General features: G+C 31.3%; 1 protein-coding gene across 8 annotated transcripts in view; it reads left to right on the top strand.

Annotated features, from left to right (window-relative positions):
- Positions 1 to 20,376, top strand: part of LOC143065003 (secretin receptor-like) — a 46,670-nt gene extending 26,294 nt beyond the window's left edge. For 7 of the 8 annotated variants that reach the window (XM_076238254.1, XM_076238262.1, XM_076238260.1 and 4 more), the window contains 13 exons: positions 2,525 to 2,583; positions 3,814 to 3,913; positions 4,354 to 4,464; positions 5,015 to 5,142; positions 6,955 to 7,049; positions 9,756 to 9,921; positions 11,322 to 11,478; positions 12,449 to 12,509; positions 13,198 to 13,267; positions 13,837 to 13,928; positions 16,532 to 16,670; positions 17,378 to 17,419; positions 19,730 to 20,376. In XM_076238254.1, the coding sequence (XP_076094369.1) occupies positions 2,525 to 2,583; positions 3,814 to 3,913; positions 4,354 to 4,464; positions 5,015 to 5,142; positions 6,955 to 7,049; positions 9,756 to 9,921; positions 11,322 to 11,478; positions 12,449 to 12,509; positions 13,198 to 13,267; positions 13,837 to 13,928; positions 16,532 to 16,670; positions 17,378 to 17,419; positions 19,730 to 20,035 (1,526 nt within the window). In that variant the 3' untranslated portion in view covers positions 20,036 to 20,376. The remainder of the gene's footprint in view (positions 1 to 2,524; positions 2,584 to 3,813; positions 3,914 to 4,353; positions 4,465 to 5,014; positions 5,143 to 6,954; positions 7,050 to 9,755; positions 9,922 to 11,321; positions 11,479 to 12,448; positions 12,510 to 13,197; positions 13,268 to 13,836; positions 13,929 to 16,531; positions 16,671 to 17,377; positions 17,420 to 19,729) is intronic. The other variant, XM_076238259.1, reaches the window with a different exon arrangement.
- Positions 20,377 to 21,859: the final 1,483 nt, after the last annotated feature.

Below are 21,859 nucleotides of genomic sequence, written 5' to 3'. Positions count from 1 at the left end.
GAATGTTCTGGCCTTTGTTAGTCGTGTATTATTTTAATTTTAGTTTCTTGTGTACAATTTGGAGTTTAGTATGGTGTTCATTATCACTGAACTAGTGTATATTTGTTTAGGGGCCAGCTGAAGGACGCCTCCGGGTGCGATAATTTCTCGTTGCATTGAAGACGTGTTGGTGACCTTCTGCTGTTGTCTGCTCTATGGTCGGGTTGTTGTCTCTTTGACACATTCCCCATTTCCATTCTCAATTTTATCCTAATACATTAAGATTTAATACTGAAAACAACACTGATTGAAAATTATGCTGATTTTATTTATGAATACAGATTGATATATTAACACTTAATTGAAGGACGGTCACTTGGCAACATGTCATATTTGACCAAATATATGACCTTTTTATATGTAGTTTATGGGCAATTAGATATGAACATAGGCCTAGCCCAAAAATATCTTTACACACTTAACTATTTTGTAAACTATAATTTGCTGCAAATATCATCAGTTAATCATTGACTTACATACACATATTGATAAGAAGATCTTAGTTCAAGACATTTTTTTTCGTTTTTGCACTGGATGTAAGAAGTTTGGAAATATGTAAGACAAAATTTACAACTATATTTCAGAATAATGCCTTATGAACATACGAAGATGGTATTTGGAAGATTTGTAATATTTTCTGATTTTCGAATTAAACATTTAAAAGGGGGATTATCATATAACATTTTTTAAAACAACAATAACAAAATTGTCCCTGATTACAGGTTTAGATCTGCTAAAATTTTACTATATTAAAACTGCTTACTTGATACAGGTATTTTGAATACTAACGAGAAACATCAATACAATCTCTCAATATATACTTTTATTGTATTTATTCTCTATATATCTTTCAATATGTTCTATATCTAGTTGACATAACTGTATGTTTGAGCTCATTATGACATTGTGTTTCAAATGATTTATTGACCTTCCAAAGCAAACCAACAAGGGAGAAATATATATTGATTGATTAGTATTTGCTTAATGTATTCATGTAAGACGAGAACATATAATATAATAAGCATTTTCTTTAAATGAGTCGCCTTTAAAGAAATGACATACGAATGAAAATGAGAGTAAATAAACCAATTATTCTTCTAATTGGACATCTTCGTTAAGGTGGTCATACTGGAAGGAACATACTAGCTATATATAGCGTACAGACTGAACATCGTTCTCATATTAGCCTATATTCTCTAATGAATTTTATGAAAGATGTGACAGTAGAAATAATTATATTTTGAAACTCTGCAGTCTTATCATAGTTTTACAATGTGATCAGTTTTCCAAACGTCATATTAAGTCAATATATGTATACAAATAAGAAGACTTCATTTTAGTTTCAAACCATGGTAAATTTAGGTCTTTGCGTGTCCTTTTGAACAAGGAAATGGGGGTTGCACTGCAATGCGACAGCAACCCAAATACACCATCAATTAAAGATATAGAGAGATTAACAGTAGACATGTTTCGATACAATATGTCAAGGTCTTTATCGACGGTTATCTTAAACAGTTGTCAATCAAATTACAAACTGTCATATATATATGCCATCTGCAAGACAATTTCAATCGTCATAAACAGAACTTAACATTTACTACTGCGAATGTGGAGTGTAAGACAGATAATCCAAAATTACGATGCCACATAATTATAATATATTGACACACTAGCAATTCCATTTAACTGGATATGTGTTAATCGTCAACACATCAAGCCAAAACACTTATGAAGATTCCTTTTAGCGCATATATCAAAATGTGCGTTTTTATTGTTTCTTTCGTTATGAAGTTTATCAAAATGTTTAATCCATTGTTGTTTGAACGATTAGGTATTATGTTTTTGAACAACTCAAATCAATGTTATCCAGTCTATTTAATCTTATATTTTTTTGTCTGGACACATCCAGATATTTCGCTTTCTGAAAGCATATATTCTTCAGGTTAAATCCGACTTTCTTGTTGAAGAAGGGAACATGGTTCTTTGTAACCGAATTTGATACCAATATCAATGCAGTTGTCACGTAATTCAGATGCCTTCATTTCTAGCAAAAGTTTGAAAAGCTAAATAAATAACTATTTCACAGAATTGAAACCAAAAATTATCGATACATGACAATCGAGATTGTGTAATGTTAACTTTGTCTGATAAAGTTGTATAAGATCAACTTCTTGAACTCCGAAAATATCAATATGATCACTTTATAGTTTTAAAAATCCAATGGTGGCCTCGGTGGCCTCGTTGGCCAAGTGGTTTAACGAACTTTTATATCAACAGAGTTCGAATTCCGCACGTGACAGGTGCGCTCGACTCCAATCTTAATTGATTAGGATTGTCATTTGTTTCTCTTCGGGAATTTTGGCTTCCTCCATCAATGAAAACTGACCGCCACGAAAAAGCACAATAGTGATTAAAGTGGTATTAAATTACAATAAATCGATCTATCTATTATAATGTTTTTATTCATTTCTTTTTTACTTTTTAGGAGCATTTAAAATGAATCCTGTATTTTTACTGGCATTCTTCTTCCTTGAAGCATTTGGGGTAAGTCATTTTTTTTTCTTTTTGCTGATGTAATGTCTACTTGCTTGAGCATATATTTTGTTAATACAGGCTCCTCGTTATTTTCCTATTTTTTTTTTTTCATAATAAGCAACGTTATATCGCTGAGCAATTAGTCACTTGCAAGTGAAAAATTTGACCTCATTAAATCCGTATTCATGAGACCTTCAATTTAACCCATTAGCTAGGAATTGGTAAAGCGTGCATAAGTCGTGTTCAGTCATTGAAAGGAAAATAGTGTCAACATTGAAAGTGAAACAAAGGTTAATCATTTCGTTAACTCAATCTGATCAACAAAAATGAATGCATTCTTATACAGATATAAGCGTTTATAAAGTTATTTTTAACATATAAAATGAAATCAAACAGACCTTTACAAATTCCAATAGCACGACGTCAAGATCTATTTATATTTATGTTTATATCGGGTTATGTATTCGTCGGGAGTATTTGGAGGTCAACTTGATAGCTAATTAGATGGCGTCTACACTAAAACACACACAACATTATGATATATATTATCAAGTACATGCTTTGTTAACTATTTATTTCAGACTTATTGTAATTTGGATATACGTTTTATATGTTATAAATCAAATATACCATTCTGTAAACGTGAACGTGACAGCTAATGCCCCTTAAACATTCAATATATTTGAGAGAAATGGCTAATTTAAATCTTTCTCCAAGCCTGAGAGAGCGTCATGTTCATAGTAATGTTCTTATTTCAATAGTTTTGGGCAAGACTATACCGATTTTCTAGAAATTTGTGCAATGAAATATATATTTTAACACTTTTCAATGAATGCATCTTCAGTAGAAAGAATATAATTTTGCAGTATTACATTTTGTCTGTGGTAATGTGTGCATTTGTTTACTTTTCCCATCGATAGTTAACGGTCTGTATAGAAGCTTACGTGTTTCGTTGGTATCTACTAGAATACAGATGTTATAGTATAAACGTTATAGTTCAGTTTCAAATAAACTAATCATAAAATTGATGAGCTTGATTTGAATACAAACTATTCACATGTTTATGGTGACTCCCTTCCTTCACTACTTATGTTTAATTTTCTGTTTATCTCATATAAATGAATAAAATTCAAGTTCTACGGAAACAAACAATAAACATCGTGAATAATTAATTTACAATTTAATACAATTGCTTTGATTTTAAATCTTGATAATGTAGACATGGCACTTCTCTTTAAGGGTGTTGTAGACATTACATTACCTGAACAAAATCAAGGCATTGGTGAGGCTAATCAAACATGCACACAACTTATTGAAAAGGAACAAAATACAAAAAACGGTAAGCATGTCTAATCTAAATCCTTTTATGAGCAATTTGACTTACCCAAAGTCCGTAAATTATTCATATGGAATATTTTTCCATGTCCTCTTTTTCAAAGATGATTCCAATTTCATAATTTTAGATATAACTATTTCAGCGACACAAGAATTCATCGTTGGATATTCTTATAAAACCCCTCCCTCCCTAGAATAGTCCACCATTTACATTTTCTGTAGTCTCCAGCAATTTATCTTCGAGAAACCAAAAATATTCATATTGTATTTTGTTTGACCTTCAGTTATGATGAATGTTGTCGAAATTGTTAAGCATGAGTTCTTGTCGTACTGATCGACAGTAGATCTAGGCGGATTACAGTGTATCAAGCAAATATGTTAGAAATTAAAACTCTCTAGCATTGCATTATTCTTATAACTCATGTACATACAACAAATTTTCAGATAGTTTCTGTGAAAGGGTTTGGGATACGATATCATGTTGGCCACCAACACCACCTGGGAGTTTGGCAACCATACCATGTCCAAGTTACCTTAATGGTTTTAATACTGCAGGTAAATACATTAAAACATGTCGGGCAGATATACAGGTCTAAAAAATATAATGTAAGACGTTTCACAATGATAAAGATAAAAAAAAATATTTTCACTCACTAGTGATAACATATTTGAAATCATAGAATCCATTTTTATAAGGTATAACGTCTTTGAAGCTAATATGAAAAAATGTTGGAACTAATTCAACATTTTGAAATACTTGTTCAAACGAATAATGTTATGATTGGTAGTTACAAAGTATGATGTCAATTTCCGTTCTTACTAAACAAAAAACCTTCGTCAGGTTCACTCGAAGCTAAAAGTTTGGAATCATTTGAGAGTATATAACCAACAAAATTATCTGCCACTCAAGCTGAGTGACTTCTTAGATATAATTTAGTGTAAAAACAATTTCAAGAACAAGAATTTTAGATTTTGTTTTCTTTTAATGATTCAAATAATTGAAGTAAAATGTTATTTCAAGATCATATAGACAGTGTTGGTACCAGAGCAGCGAATATGGTATCATAATGTAAATGATTGCAATACAGCATATTTGGTATTTTAGCTTTTGCACACAAATATTGTACCGGTAATGGAACATGGTTTTACCATCCAGTTCTAAATCTGACGTGGACTGATTACACAGACTGTCCATATACTTCAATAATGGAAGACATACCAGAGTTAATTAAGGTATGGATGACCTAATATACAGAAAGAAATGTTAAATATGAAATACAAGTATTCTGTTTTCTTAATATTCAGATATTTGACGTCTGTTTGTTTGTATGCTGTGTATGTTGCCTGACTGACGTATGCCGAGGTGTAGTGTTTGTGGATTGAGGTTAATCTGTTCTCCTTTTTCTTTGGAGATGGCGTAGTACTTCTTCCTTTGTTCATTATACTCCAACAGAGGGTGTCTACTGGTTTACCTCTGTCAATTCTTTTATCCATCCATCAGTCCGTTTCATTCAATTTTCGTCGCATTTTTATCTTAGGTACTCAAACTTATCGTGAGCATGCTTTAACGTGACTTTGAAGCATTTTGGCATCCAGTCTTCTTCAACTTCTTGTGAACCGAATACTTACTTATTCTTACAACTACGGGTCAGGTATTTACGGGTTAGCTCTGGAACTATCAGTTACAGCTTCTGAAATTAAGTATCGAACATGCAATCCTGTGCGATACGTTTTCACATCTATTGCTCCCCAACTTCCTGTTTAGAGAAAACTTATAACAGGATTGACTGTAACCTGGATTTGTTTTTTCTCTATCGATTTATGAATTTTGAACAGCGGTATACTACTGTTGCCTTTATTTGTCATAATCTGAGACCGACTTCATTCATACACAATGTTTTAGTGGCACTGCAAAGTTTAGTAAGTCCCAAACATACACTTTTATATATTATGGTTAATGCAATTTAGATGAAATATATTTAACGGAATATATTGTAAAATTCAAAATTCGCTAGTTCTCGAATAGTTATCTTATAGAATTATCATATTTATCCTTTACATGTTTACAATTTAGAAAAAAGAACAACATTTTTTTTGTTTCCAAAATTGAAAGATGATTGATTTCAATATATCAGACTTATGATATTATTTGTGTATTCAAAGATACAGTAATTTATTGATTTTGACAGAATTGTAAAAACTGAGATTTAAATTGATATATATGAATTGACGATAACAGAATTCCTTCAAATTGCTTTTAACACTTTGCTATTGTATTCTTTATCAGTTTAAGACAAACATGACGTAGCGAAATGTCATTCTTTGTTCTTGTTTAATTCTCTTTAAAAGAAACACAAGTTTTGAAATTATAAATATTTTTTATTGATAGGATATCGTAATTTAATTATATTTCAAAGAATCCGATATAATTGAAATTGTGCTAATATATTGTGTTCAATGCTTGTGGTGAATTACCCACCATTGTTTTCTCTAACTGTTAGAAGTGCTGCGTTTGAAATGCATATCTTTACATACTGTTCTTTGTGATGAACGTTTTGTTGAATATTTTCCCCAAAGGGTAGACATTTCGAATAGTCATCGTATTACTGTTAGACAATATTTTACCTGCAGGTATGTCTAATGTACTTACATAATTTTAACAACACTATTCATGTACATAAACGTCCACTATTGTGAACACAAAAAGAATCTTTTATTATCAACATGTTTTATGTCTTGAGATGACTTTTCAACTCTTCAACGTGTCGTTTAGGTCCAGGTTTTCAAATATTTTGGCCTGAAACATTACTGAAACATCATTAATTGTCGTAAACGGGTATCGATTGATTTGATAAGAAGCGTACTGAGAGGCGAACGAAATCATATATATAAATCGTATAATGTTTCAATTATGTGAACATGTGTTGTTTGTTTTCAGTTTTATTGAAATTATGTTGGCGTCTTCGTGTGTTCATGTTGATTTAGTTGTACTTTTACTTGTGTATATAACATTGTTACCCTTGGAAATGTCACTTTATTTTACAGAAACATATGCCCTACATCCGACTGGTGTTTAACATAGGTTATGGAATTTCCTTAGTGTCACTTGTGTTAGCCACAACGCTGATGATTGCATTCAGGTAAAAAACATATCATGACAGTAGCGCTTATACCATTTTTTGCCATTTGACCACGTACTTTCCGGTAAGAGTTTTCCTCAGAGTTCGGTATTTTTGTTATTTTATACTGCATACGATAGATATCATTTGCTGCTACGTTTTTGGAAATAAGTGCGTCATCATGCGCTGACCTTGTGTTGACAACAAATTAGATCAAACTACCAAAGTGTAAATACGTAGTCGATCGGTTGACGGGTACATTTATGCTTGATCTGATGTTCTAGTACTTAAATTGGTTTTAACAATAATGTTCATGTTTCTTTATGTTTGAACTTTTGATAAGACTTGTATTAAGTAATAATAATTCGCCCATAATTTATAGACCCTAGTACTTAAAATATTGCAATCCTTTATGGGTTGATTTTACATAGATAAATAGTTAAATTTGTTGTATGCCTTTTTGTGCTTCTTTGTTACATTTGTTTGTTTTATAGTGATTAAGATGATAACACAATGATGACTGCTGTATCCCTATTTTTGACAGAATTGTTAAAGCGGAGATTTAAATTTGAGTATTTAAATTTTCAACCTGGCACTTTTTGTTAGCTATTATTTGTGTGTTGCTCTGTGCTATATTTTCTCCCATTAATTTGTATTATAGTCCTATCGTGTAATGTTGTCATTTTAATGTTATACATTTAACATTGCCATAAAAGCGGGAGGTTTGGCATGCCACAAAATTAGGTTCAACCCACCATTTTTTAACATGTCCTGTACCAAGTCAGGAAAATGGCCATTGTGATATTATAGTTTGTTTCCGTGTCTGTGACATTTTAATGTTGTGTGTCGTTGAGTCGTAGTTCTCCTCTTATATTTGATGTGTTTCCCTCAATTTTAGTTTGTAACCCGGATTTTTTTTTTCTCAATCGATTTATGAATTTCACACAGCGGTATACTACTGTTTCCTTTATTTGACAATTTTACCTATTGTGTCTGGGGTTTTTTGTTCACGCATCGTTGTCAATATAATAGAATTTGATGCGACTGTCATATAAATTAGAGGTTTAGCTAGCTATAACACCAGGTTCAATCCATCATTTTCTACACAAGAAGACGCCTGTATAATAAAAAAACTTATACCAGGTTTATTATTTTGTACGCAAGACGCGTGTTTCGTCTACCAAATACTCAATGGTGATAGATTTAAAAAGATTAAGAAGCTACATGTATATAAAATACGAAATTTAAGAGCATTGATTACCCAAAATTTGATAAAAACTCATGCTAAAAGTGAACGTTTGTTTAGTTGTATTGAATAAAGTCATCGATAATGAAACGCATTTTTTTTTAATTTATGCATTTTTAATGCATAACAACTAAGGCATTTGAGAAAATACCTTGAGTTTTCAGGCATTTTACAAAATGCTCTTTAGAAAATACTTGTAACATATTGAGATTATCATGATGATTACTACTTTTGTAACTTAACGCTGCTTTTGTCGTTTATAAGCTTTTCATTTTTTTTATGTATAAAATGCCGGTATCTTAGATGCCTTTTTAGAAAATGTCTGAACGATTCCAGCTTTTTATATACAATCTAATTTTTTAGGCATTTTACAAAGTGACATTATAATAATATTTATTATAATGCCTGTCAATGTTTGTCATTTTATGAATTGTCATAAATTCTGTCATTGAACAAAATGCTTAAATAAATTAAATGCCTGTTGAAGTAGCTTCACTATTTCTGTATAACAATTAAAACAAAAAAATCATCTGCACTCCTGACATATGACGTACAACCTGCCACCTGATTATTATCAAAAGGACATAGACTGGTAAAGACTGAAAACAGTATTAACAACATAAACACGTCAAACAGCTGCAGTAATGTCATATTTTTACTTTTGACAATTGGAATCGATTTAAATCAATTAAGGAATAATACGTCCATTATCCCTGCTTTTATGTGGAATGATACATTTACGCAAGTCATACTGATAGAATTAAAATTAAGATATTAAATTATTATATATTGACAATAACCTAATCTTTAGAGAAGAAGATAACAGTTCCATTTGTCGACAATAAAAGGTTGCATTTATAATAAAGCCAAAGTTTAAATCATATATTTGTCGGTAATCTAATATGAATGAACAGAGGTATGAATCACACAGTACATCACATATACGTATATACTAAATTGTATGGTCGTATCATAAAAAAAACCACTCACTATTCCATTGACAATCACGAAACATGTACGTCGATGTATTCATATTCATTCAGCTATAGCGTCCCCAAATGCATTAAATGTTTTTTTATCCTCAGTTCAAAATAAGGCATTTCTACCCAAGAAATAAATTACCTAAGTCGTATTTTTGCAAACCTTTCAGAAATTTAGACCCCCAATGCTCTTCAGCTTCGTACTTTATTTTCTTTTCTTAAATGTATTTTGTTCGAGCGTCACTGTTGAGTCTTTTGCAGACAAAATGAACGTCTGGTAAAAAAAAACATGTTCCTAGTTTTTATGATGAGTTTATTCGAAAAAAAAATTTTTATTCATGTTTCTGTTTGATTCCCTTGTCAAAAACGAAGACGAAAAAACATCGGTAGAAATTCCACTCAATTTAAAGAATTACTTCACTTCAACAAAATGGTTTTATTTTAATATTGAATGATCCTGTTGCAGACACGCTTTCATTAAACATTTCGTTTGTATTTCAGGCGTTTGAGATGTCCACGGAATACAGTTCACATCAATCTTTTCATATCATTTATCTTGCGAGCATCAATATCATTTATGAAAGAAAACCTTTTGGTAAATAGTGCTGCTTTTGCCAGTGACGTTAAAGAAGTTAATGGTAAATTACAATTTATAATGGAAGGAACGGTGAGTATATTGGACACTTCTGCTTATTTCATAAGGTTGTTAGATATAAGGAGATATTGGTATGAGTGTTAATGAGACAAACCTCCTTCCGAGTCACAATCTGTAAAAAGTAAACCATTATAGTTCAAAGTGGAGCATTGAACAAGGCGCATTGGATCAAATCGAACAACAAGCTTTAAAAGCATCCAGAAATGACTTGTGTTAAACCATTCCAACAGGAAAAACAACTACTAGTATATAATCGACATAATAAAAGAACTAGAAACACTTACTAGCTACTGTTATTGCCTGAATAGTAGTAAATATTGTACAGAGTAGATAAATACAATACGCGAGCTTGCTAATGAAATATTTATTCTACGAGAAACATTATTCAAACAATATGTATGGCATGTCTGTTTTATTTTTAAAAACGCTTGACAAAAACCTCTTTTAAATATTTTTACCACTGATGGCGTCACTTAATTCGGACCATATTCGCACTTTTACAATACAGTAACTGTACAATTATTGACTTAATGTGAAGTCAACCGTTACTATTATTTATATTTAATAATGAAAATTTACAAGAATAAAGTATAACAATGTTACATGAAGTGAGAATACCGTTACTATTATTGCAAGGTGACTTTGGGTTACGTTCTGTATGGTATAATCTATATTACTGTATGAAAGCCACAGTAGTTTATCGACACTCAAGTCTCGTAATTCGATTAGGAAAAGACAAATTTAGTTAACAAACAAAAACTAAGAGAATTGCTCGAACTTCAAATCGAGCGAGACCAGGTGCGTCAACAGGGTAAGTGTCTCTTGATATGTGTGCATCAACCGCAATGGGAATACACATAGTTACAAGGACACAATCGGTTAAATTATAGATAGCATGACTACTCTGGTTTGGTCACTGGACAATTGAATATCTGTAATAAGTCTTCTTAAATAAGTCAAACGTCAGGAAATACAATGACATTAATTTGAAGTAGTTAGAAGAGGAAACATTATATTGATGAATCCCGGTAGTAGTTCTTTCTGGGGATTCAGAGATAACTTACTATTATATAATATAAAAAAATGTCTTTTAGTGAAAATGTGTTTTTTTCCTGTGGCAAATTTCATACCCGTTCCCCCAGTTTCAAGATCTCCAGTAAGAACTTGACTGTGTCTTCAACTAAACATCAAGAAAAGTGTATAATTTATATCAGTGGAGAATGTACATCAACAAGGAATAATTGTAACAATGAAAAGTAAAATTTTATAAATTTGGTCCATGGCATGTCCGAAACATTTTTTTGAATATATTTCTTCAGAACTTTTTAATGGAAAGCTCTAATGAAAAAAATGATTATCGCAAAAACAAATTTTTCGACGTGTTTTTTCAAAAAGAAATTATCTTATTCCAGCATTGGCAGTGCAAACTATTCTTTACTGTGTTTCACTATATACTGGCAACGAATTACATTTGGATTCTAGTAGAAGGATTATATTTGAATATGTTAATTACCGTAGCTGTGTTCTCGGAGAAAAGTGGAATTAAATGGTTCATTCTCTTTGGATGGGGTAATTATAATACTGTGAATTTAAATTTTAATAGTAATATGTTTGCTTTCCTTTCTGTATCAAATTAAATATAAATACATAATTATGTTGGTACGAAATCGTGCATTTTGTCCTCATTTGTCACTTAAAAGTAAAAGCATAGAGCAACAAAACTCGCACTTCAATGCAATTTTAAGATGACCCTAGTACCGGTTTGAGTAGAAAATTCATTTGAAAAATGATTCGACTTTACATTCGAGTTTTCCGTCACCTTATTGCTCCTCTTTCGAATTTGTCTTTAATGTCCAGGTTGTTTCTTCTTACATTCATAATATCATTTCATGATTTGGTATTCCAATACAAAAAGAAAAAAAAATTCGTTTACTAGTATTATATTGTGTTGAGGGATTGTGAATTAGTTTTTAGTTCATTTACTCGTTACAGCTTTTAACGGTACAAAACACATTACGAAATGTATTATGAATTAGGCTTGTCTTTGCCTCAAGAGACTTTTATACATGCATTTATAACTTCGATTTAATTTGATTGAATCTGGTTATAGTCAAATATTTTAAACGATACGACACGATGACGATGTAGGTAGGTTTACATTCAGCAGCATATCGGTATGTTCGTGCATTATACACAAAAACAAATTCTGATAGCTCGATTTACATAACAAATACCAAATAAAATACATTTCTCATTCTTGTTTAGAGAGTAGTGCTATTAAAACAAAAGAATTTCAACATTCCAGTATTTCATTAGAACAAATCTGATTGAAGGGTGTACGGTAGCTATCACAAAAGCTAACAGTGTAACATAAATATCCTTTTGTTAGTAAAGCATGTTTTTATGGACCGTGTGTTTTGATAATATCTGAAATTCATATTATTTATAAGAAGATATCAGATGGATGTTATAGAATAGTTATCAAAGGTTTTAGAATTTCATATAGGAATGAAGTTTTCATATTTTATTTTTTTCACAGCTTCACCTATAGTATTTGTGGGACCTTGGGTTATAGTTCGTGCTATTTACGAAAATACATTGTAAGTAAACATATTTACTGATAAATAATGTTACCAAGTGAAAGATACCGTCAATTAAGATTAACATTACCCCACATGAATATAAAAAAAGGAAACGTGGTATGATGGTCAACGAGACAACGAGACAACTCTCCACAAGAGACCAAATGACATAGGAAATAATAAATATAGGTCACCGTACCGCCTATAACAATAAACCAGTCCATACCGCATACAGACAGCTATAAAACGCTCCGAAATGATAAATATAAAACAGTTCTACGGAATCTGTTCTTTTAAGTTCACATCGTTTACTTTTATGTATCAAAAACTTATTTTTCAACAATTGTATAACATATATCGTCGTTGAAAACTAATTAAGAAAAAACACTCAATAACAAGGCAAATAGGGACGCTTTTTAAAAGATTTTGAAAATGCTAATGGCAGAATATTCTCTTAAATGCATTCTCACGTTATCACTACCAAATACTTGTCGTAAATTGTCTAGGGGCAGCTTTACAATTGTTGCCTCCCGAAAAATAATCAATACTTTTGCTGTGTTTTTTTATAGCTTTTTAGCCTTTTATACTTTAATTATGTTATGGTAGTGGATAATTGAAAAATCCTTCTATTGCATTTTATAACATAGTTTGATATTCATTTCACGTATGTTCGTAAATGTAAATATGAAATTACATCTTGTTGCAGATGTTGGAATACTCATAATAATTCTGGATATTTCTGGATAATGAGAGGACCAATTGTGTTATCGGTTGCTGTAAGCATTTACTTTTATGGTGATATTTATACTTATTTGCGAACTAAGGATTATTTGTAACGTTTGAATAAACTTATCAGAAATTACAAGCTTTTTTTTTTACGTCAGACGCGTGTTTCGTTTACAACATACTTACCAGTGACGCTCGAACATTAAAGTTTTAAAAAGCTGAATAATATTCAAAGTTGTAGAGCATTTAGGGGTCAAAACGTAGCAAGCTTCAACTTTGTACTTGTTTGGCTTTATAAATATTTTGAATTTTGATATGAGCGTCACTGATGAGTCTTATGTAGGCGAAACGCGCGTCTGACGTACTAAATTATAATCCTGGTACCTTTGATAGCAACTTGTCACTTCGACAACTTTGCTTTATTTTAACCCAAGATAAACTGAATTACAAATTATAAATAACTACTGTAAAAGAGGTGCGAAAGATACCAGAAGGACAGTCAATCGCATAGATTGAAAATTAACTGACAACCCCATGGTTAAAAATGAAAAAGACAGATTGTAATTGCTATAGTGTCTATCAAGGCTACTTAAAGTATCTTTAACTGTTTTTCTTGCAGGTTAACTTCATTATCTTTTTGAACACTATACGGGTGTTATATACAAAGTTGACAGCATTCAATTCGTTTGAAACAAAGAAATTCAGGTATAGGTAAGTAGAACAATACTCTTTTAGCCAGTATAGACATGCTATTCATAATCAGATTGTCCTCATTAATTACATGTATGTACATCAGTTATAGTCGGTACTATATTAATTTTCATAGAATTTCAAAAAATAGTAGTTGCATATTTTCAATGAAATAACAGATAATAGTAACAGTAATTGGTCAATTTTCTCGGAATTTAATTTAAGATATACATTATCTGCATTATATATAAAATCTAACATTTTCCCGAAATGTCCTTGCACAACAACATACCGCATATGAGATTATTAACTACTTCTTATAAAACTAAACTTATAACACTACTCAACGCATGATGAGTTTTTTCTTTAAACCTCTGAAGTTTCTTTTTATTTTATATTTATTTTGTGTTGCTAAAAGAAGCGGTAAAGCTTGGTACTATGCACACGCCAAGACACGCAATTGAGTTTTAACTTGTTAAATTGTCTTTCAGGTATTATTCAAAACAAATTAACAAATGGTTTGTAAATAACATAAAACGACATCTTAACACTAAACAAATATGTAATAATATTTGAAATATTATATCAATGGGCTACAACTTTTAAATCATTGTATTGTATATAGTTCATGAAATTTAATATAATGTTTGTTCACAATGATGTCGTTTTATTTTACCAAATGACTAACATGTCCAATGCTTACTTAACACATCCTACAGACTGCAGAGCACTATATGTCAAACTCCTGCTTTTGTGTGATTTTGCTATTATTTATTTTACTGCATTGTAATATTTTTTTATTTTCTTGGTAGTTATCTCACAGCAAAAGTCAACAATGCTCAAAGCAATATTGATAAATGTTTAAAAAAACAAATACGGATACAGAAACATGATTCTGTATCATTGTGTGTACAAGGAATGAACATGTGTCGAAAAGTTCTTCTCTGTGTTTATTAAAACACATTTTTGTATATTGTTTTGATTGATTATCGAACTTGTAAATTTTGAAATTTGTTATATTTGGGGACTTTGTTTTCATTTCTTACGAAAGGCCATGGTATTTTCTTTTTTTTTTCATGAACAGTTACATTTTGAATTTATTCTATTTTGAGTTGTTTCACGAAGCTTTTACGTACATTGTATCGCAATAAATGAATTTAGGCAACAGTAGTTAACTGAGTTTTAGGTTTCAATAAATGATTTAAAAGATACTTCTCCGCCAGAATGAACCAATGATATTGGTTTATCATATCGACATTTATAAAGAAGTGGTAGATGTTGACATCAAATCTCATGTTACAGCTATAATTCGTTTTGTTCTGTATCATGGACAATTGTCAACAAAGTCTTTTCATGGCACACTAAAATAGCGCATGTTTGCAGGCCATATGAAAAGCGGTAGTGAATAAATGAATAATCCACTGCTTAATAATTTGATATTTTCATTTGATGTATATATATATTTTAGTAGATTTCTACTGATTTGTTTCTACTTTAGGTACATTAAGCTTCCAAATAAACCTTTTATATGATAAGTTAAATTTGTTTTCCGTGTCTTTGTTCTAAAAAGTTTTTTATTTTTTTTTTTATTTTAGTGAAAACGACCATTATATATTGTGTCGTCATCCTCCTCTTATATTTCATGCGTTTCCTCGGTTTTGGTTTGTGACCCGGATTTGTTTGCTTTTTTTTCTATCGATTTATGAGTTTTGAACATCGGTATACTACTGTTGCCTTTGTTTATACATTAAAGTTTGGTTTAGAAATTGAAAAAGCATTGATTGTTGAAAACAATCCAGTGAGCGTTAAACTGTTGGAAATTGCTAATCGTTTATAGCAAAAACAATCACCTTTAATATTATAAGATGAATTTGTTTTGTTTTTATTTGATTCTGTTATTTTAGTGCATTTGTCTATCAAAATAATTTTAGTTTTCTTTTGATTTGAACACCAGTAATTAGAAAATATATTGTATTGTGTCTCGTCTGTCATTTTTGATATATGAAACAGGTGTCCACTCAGGGAACCATATCTTTCCTAATTTGTTTATTTGCAGTTTATGACAAACAAATGTTGAACAGCATTTTATTTCAATGTAGCCTTTCACTTCAAACTGATAGATGTCTTCGTGAATACAGCAAAGAATAAATTTATTTCTTATTTCTCTGTTGGTTTGATTTGTGCAATCCCTTATTTTACAGGTTTTGCCTGTTATTGTGTGGCAATGCATCCAAATATCTTCTGAAATTAGTTCAGGCAAGCGTATTGCAATAACATTTAGTGACAACTTATATCAGTAGTTATAAAAATGCTTCTATCTTGTGTATTATCGTCAGTGTTAGTGTACTTATGTAGCATTTTAATAATACAATATTGTCATTATAATAGAAAACGAAAACCGAACAATTATGAATATTTGACAAGATAGTTTGCACCTTCTTAGTATTAACACTGGATCTGCCTATATCAAGAATACAATTTTCTGACAGGAATCCAGTTCAGTAAATCATGTAAAGCGGTGATGCACGTTAAAAGGTCCGGTTTCTTTTAGATGCACGATGTTTTCAAAGGTTTAAATGTCTTGCTATCATGTACTGGTTCAAACTTTAGTTCTGATCTTTCAGGAGACTAGCAAAATCAACAATGGTATTGATACCTTTATTTGGAGTACATTACATTGTGTTCATAGGACTTCCAGATAACGTCAGCAAAGAAGCAGAACTTGTTAAGTTATATTTTGAAATGTTCTTTAATTCTATTCAAGTAAGTTGATATTCTATTTTGATTATTTGTATGCTGGACAATTTAACTTTGCTTAACATTAATTACTGTGAGTGTTTAACCTTCAATTTGTGATCTTATATATTATCCTGCTCACTCGTCACCATATTTGACAATTTAATAAGTAAATGCTTTCTTTCTGAAATCATAAAAACGAAGAAGCCTAGAACCAACCACGTGTTATAAGAACTCAATTACAATAACACCAAATTAATTAATCGTATAAATTAATTTGTTTACAATACTTTATATTTTTGAAATACTAAAGCTTTTCTACCTCAGCATCTCAGGAATAGATTAACTTAGCTGTATTTGGCTAAACTTTTAGGAATTATCATTTTAGGTCCCCAATGCTCTTCAACTTCGTACATTATTTGGCCTTTAACAGTGTTCGATTAAAGCGTCACTGGTGAGTCTTTTCTAGACGAAACGCGCGTCTAGCGCAAAGATAAAATTGCAATCCTGGTATCTATGATGAGTTTATTTATTGGCGTATTAAACAATTTGTGCTAGTTTTACAAAGAAAAAAAGCTGTTATGAATATTTTACAACATATACTATGATAAAACTTTTAATATAAAAAAGGCGCATAATTCTGAAGAGGAAAGAATAAACACATACAGTTCATAATGTTTTACTAGTTATTGGTGTTATACATACCAATAATTTATTTATTTATCTATTTTCAGGGTTTTGTTGTAGCGTTATTATTTTGTTTCCTCAATGGAGATGTAAGTTTTGATTTCTTTAGGATATTTCAATATAAATATGTATTGTTTAAAGGATAATACGTAATAAAACACGAAGTTTGCCTGTCCTAATTGCTCTTTACATAGACTTCAGATGAGGCCATCGAGAAGAGTCATTTGTATTCTACCAGCTGTAGATGATAAAGTATACATATTTAGGGGTGTAAAAATACACGAGGTATGGTACGATTTACTAACAGCGTATTTGAAAGTTAATTCCAGGAATCAAGCATAATTAAAAACTGAAATAACTAGCATCTAAAATAAAGGATCTACAGGTGAATGTAAGCATACATAACTATGATGAGTGAACAGCATAGTTCCTCCCTTGTAGTCGTTTTTATTTTTCATGCACACCAGTGTATATGGCCTAGCTGTTGTTCAGTGGTTGTCGTTTGTTGATGTGGTTCATAAGTGTTACTCGTTTCGTGTTTTTTATATAGATAAGACCGTTGGTTTTCCCGATTTAATTGTTATTTTTTGGACAAGGCTCACTGTTGAGGCTTTACTGTGACCCACAATTGTTTACTTTTTACAGATTGCGATTTGGATGGAAAGTTGTCTCATTGGCACTCATACAACATCTTCTGATTTCTTTTTACACTTTTTTAAGTATACCATGCGGTTTGATATTTCCCTTGAAGGCGTTTATATTTTACTATCTTTTGGTGTTGCTGTATTCATATAACTCTAAAGTTTACAGAACGAAATATCTTTTTTCGATATCCAGTTTCAATGTCGATTAGGCTTTCTAATGATAAATAATGTTTCAGGCGCAATGTAATATTTGGCAACTGATAAAATGAACTATGAATTAGTTATGTGTATGCTGGACAGCTTAAATTTCCGTCTCACCAATGTCTGTGACCGTGTTAGGTGTTTAAAATCCAATCTATCTGCCATGATCTTACATGTTTTCCCGTTCACTCTTTATCAAATATGGCAATTTGATAACTACATGCAGGTTTTTTTTATATTTTTGTATTTTTATTATTTAAGGTGGTATGGGAGTCTAAATTAAAACTTTGTTAAAACGTAGTATTTATTGATATATGTTCAAAAATAAAATAAAAAATGATAGGTCACCGCGCATTTTTTCAAGCTACAGGTTGTGACAAAATGACACATTTTGGTTGGATTATACAGTAAAAACATCATTATTTGATTAGAAGCTAAACTAAATAATAGAACTGTAAAATAAAATACGAGAAGATAGCTTTTGGAAAATGCTTTTAGAATGTCGAAAGAAAAGATAGGGTAACCGTCTGGGTTTTTTTTTAGCTAAAATACAAAATAGCAAAATTCCATGTAGGTTCCATCAGAAAATGCACTATTTCAGAGTTATCTCCCATTAAAATGCCAATTTTAAAACATTAAAAATCAAGAAAAAAATAATGTACATTTATAAATTTTTTAATATTTATAAGCTATAATCTTATAAATTTTATCTTTTAAATGCAAATTCACATCAGTTATCTGCATTACTGCATTAAATTTTGCTAACTTATTTGAAAATCTAGACCGTAGATTCTCTTTTTTTTACAATCCAGGATGATGAAAGACACCCATACCACCTTAATATTCTTTCTAGTGTTGTTATACAATCTTTAGGCGTAATTTTTTCATATTGTGTATACTGAATATATCAAGTTACAATATAATTACCAAGGAGACAGTAATCAAAATCAATTATCCGTTCAAAACATGACTTTCTAATTCTCTGATGTCATAATGACACGTGTATCTCTGCCACCAAATAAAGGCAAGTAATCCCAGATGGACATTCAAACTTTAATTTAAGTCGAAAATAACTGAAAACGATATGATTAAAAAAAAACGTAGACAAACATAAGTAATCAAAACACAACATGAAAAAACAGACTTAGCATCATGAACCCCACCAAAACCTGGCGGTAATCTCATGTGCTCCGGAAGGGTAAGCAGATCCTCTCCACATTTGGTATCCTTTTGGTTGCTTGTGTTAGTACACACTCGGTCATAAGTCTAATTTGGTAGGTCACATTCGGGATTTTAGTTAAGATTTTAAAAACATTTCCGCTTTCATCTGTGAAAACGGATATTCCTTAACAAAAATTAAATTTTATATATGGTCTTCTCTCAATTAGCTATTCAATAACGGTCAATTCCGTGAAATTATCTAAAATATAATTTAATCTGAATAGCAAAGAACCAATTGTCAAAAAGCTTAATAGTTTGATGTATTTACCAAGTATTGTTGTACATAATGAATAAACTCTTTGATGTGAAGGTGACTTTTTTTTTGTCTTTCAGGTTCAAACAGAAATTGCAAAAACCTGGAAGCGGTTCAGATTATCACATGGAGGTGAGTTAATTCGAAGCCATCGAGATACAGTGACCTCATACGTATCACGTGGACGTGGGTCTATAGTGTCAAGTTCAAATTCAGAGACAGAACGAAAAACATCAAACCATGAACTGAAACCTCTGACACGTATTCAAAATGATGCAAATGAAAACCACAAAACAAATGGACACGTTCAGTGGCAGGATGAATCTTCACCAATGATAGATTATCAGTCAGATAACTGTGTGGAAAATCACAGACCAAATGACTGACATTGGTTCCGGAAGACATTTGGAGTACATTTTTGTGTTACAATTGACTGTGCTATTCGTGTTACTTACACAAATGCCACCAATCAAAAAATTGGCACTTGTTTCATAAATGAAACGTAGAGATGTATTAACTATTGTTTGAAGGATCGCAGTATGAAAATTGAAACATTTGTTATATACAATGGTCGATTCAAAACAATACGATGCAATATATATGTATTGGTTACTAGTATACAGTTTATGGTATATTAGTTTATATTGTTATAACTTGTGCATAAGTTCTTACATTATGTTTAGATAGGAACATGTAAATAAAATGTCAATGTTTAAAACAGTCATAATGTTGAAGCCTTATGTTTGTGATGTGAAATATTGGCGGTAACTCAAAATCCGTCTATGCGTTCTCAGAATAAGCATGTTGTAATGTTTTTATGTTAGCTTTATATTCAAGTAGTTGTTGCGAATATGAAATGATTCGTAGAATATTCTCCTATATAGGCGACGTGATATCGTATAACTGTTCTACGGAACCTGGTTAAAGATGCGTACATATATGGGAGCTTCACTTCTATAAGGGACACTCACTTTTTAATGATCAACAAATTTTGAAAGGCAACCATTCAAACTTTTCAGTGTTGATTCCAGTTAATATAAAAAAAGAAGATGGTATGACTGCCAATAAGACAACTCTCCACAATAGACCAAATGACACAGGTATTAACAATTATAGGTCACCGTACGGCCTTCAACATTGTGCAAAGCATATACCGCATAATCCGCTATAAAAGGCTCCGAAATGACAAATGTAAAACAATTTATACGAGAAAACGAACGGCATCATTCATGTATAAAAAATGAACGATAAACAAATATGTAACACGTCTATCAATTTTATATTACAAATGTCATTGTATTGTATTGTATGTAAAGCTTGTATCTTAAAGAAGTTGGCGTACTTTACACATGCATTCCTAGATGGCAACACATATACATGCAACATGTGTATCATTAAAAACAAAAAGGAAATTCATCGGCACGCATTTTAAATCACCCCACAAGTCTAGAGCCTTGGGTTCTGTGGTCGTCTTTAATAAGTCTGACTACTCAATTAGAAAATGTACATAACTTAAACAAGCTTGGAAGTTCCGGTTATTTCTTTAGTTTTCAAGAAATTTTAACCATTAATCTTAAACAAAACAATCTTCTCCTCTGAAACTACTTTGCATAATGTAATCACACTTGGCGACAATCATCATTGGGGAATCAAGTTTTAAAAGAAATGTGTCCGACGACACCGCCTGACAACCAAGATGGCATGCAAGGCTAACCATAGAACATAGGTGATAAAATGCAAGTTTTGTCTAATATTCTGAAAACCATTATAAAGAAAGGAAATCTGACATGAGCAAAAATGTTCAGATTGTTCAGCTATACCAATTGTCTATACATGTCTAAAAGAGGGACGAAAGATACCAAAGGGACAGTCAAACTCATAAATCTAAAACAAACTGACAACGCCATGGCTAAAAATGAAAAAGACAAACAGAAAAACAATAGTACACACGACACAACATAGAAAACTAAAGAATAAACAACACGAACCCCACCAAAAACTAGGGGTGATCTCAGGTGCTCCGGAAGGGTAAGCAGATCCTGCTCCACATGTGGCACCCGTCGTGTTGCTTATGTGATTACAAATCCGGTAAATAGTCTAATTCGGTAGGTCATATTCATGAAAGGGAAGGGGATTGTAGTTACGACGTAAGGAATATATCCGATATCATTTGTGAAACGGTTATTCCATAACGGTCAACCAACTCGTGA

This window comes from Mytilus galloprovincialis, chromosome 2 (assembly GCF_965363235.1).
Source record: "Mytilus galloprovincialis chromosome 2, xbMytGall1.hap1.1, whole genome shotgun sequence".
NCBI lineage: Eukaryota > Metazoa > Mollusca > Bivalvia > Mytilida > Mytilidae > Mytilus > Mytilus galloprovincialis.
The sequence above is the reverse complement of the archived record's forward strand: the minus strand, read 5'-3'. Positions and strand labels throughout refer to the sequence as shown.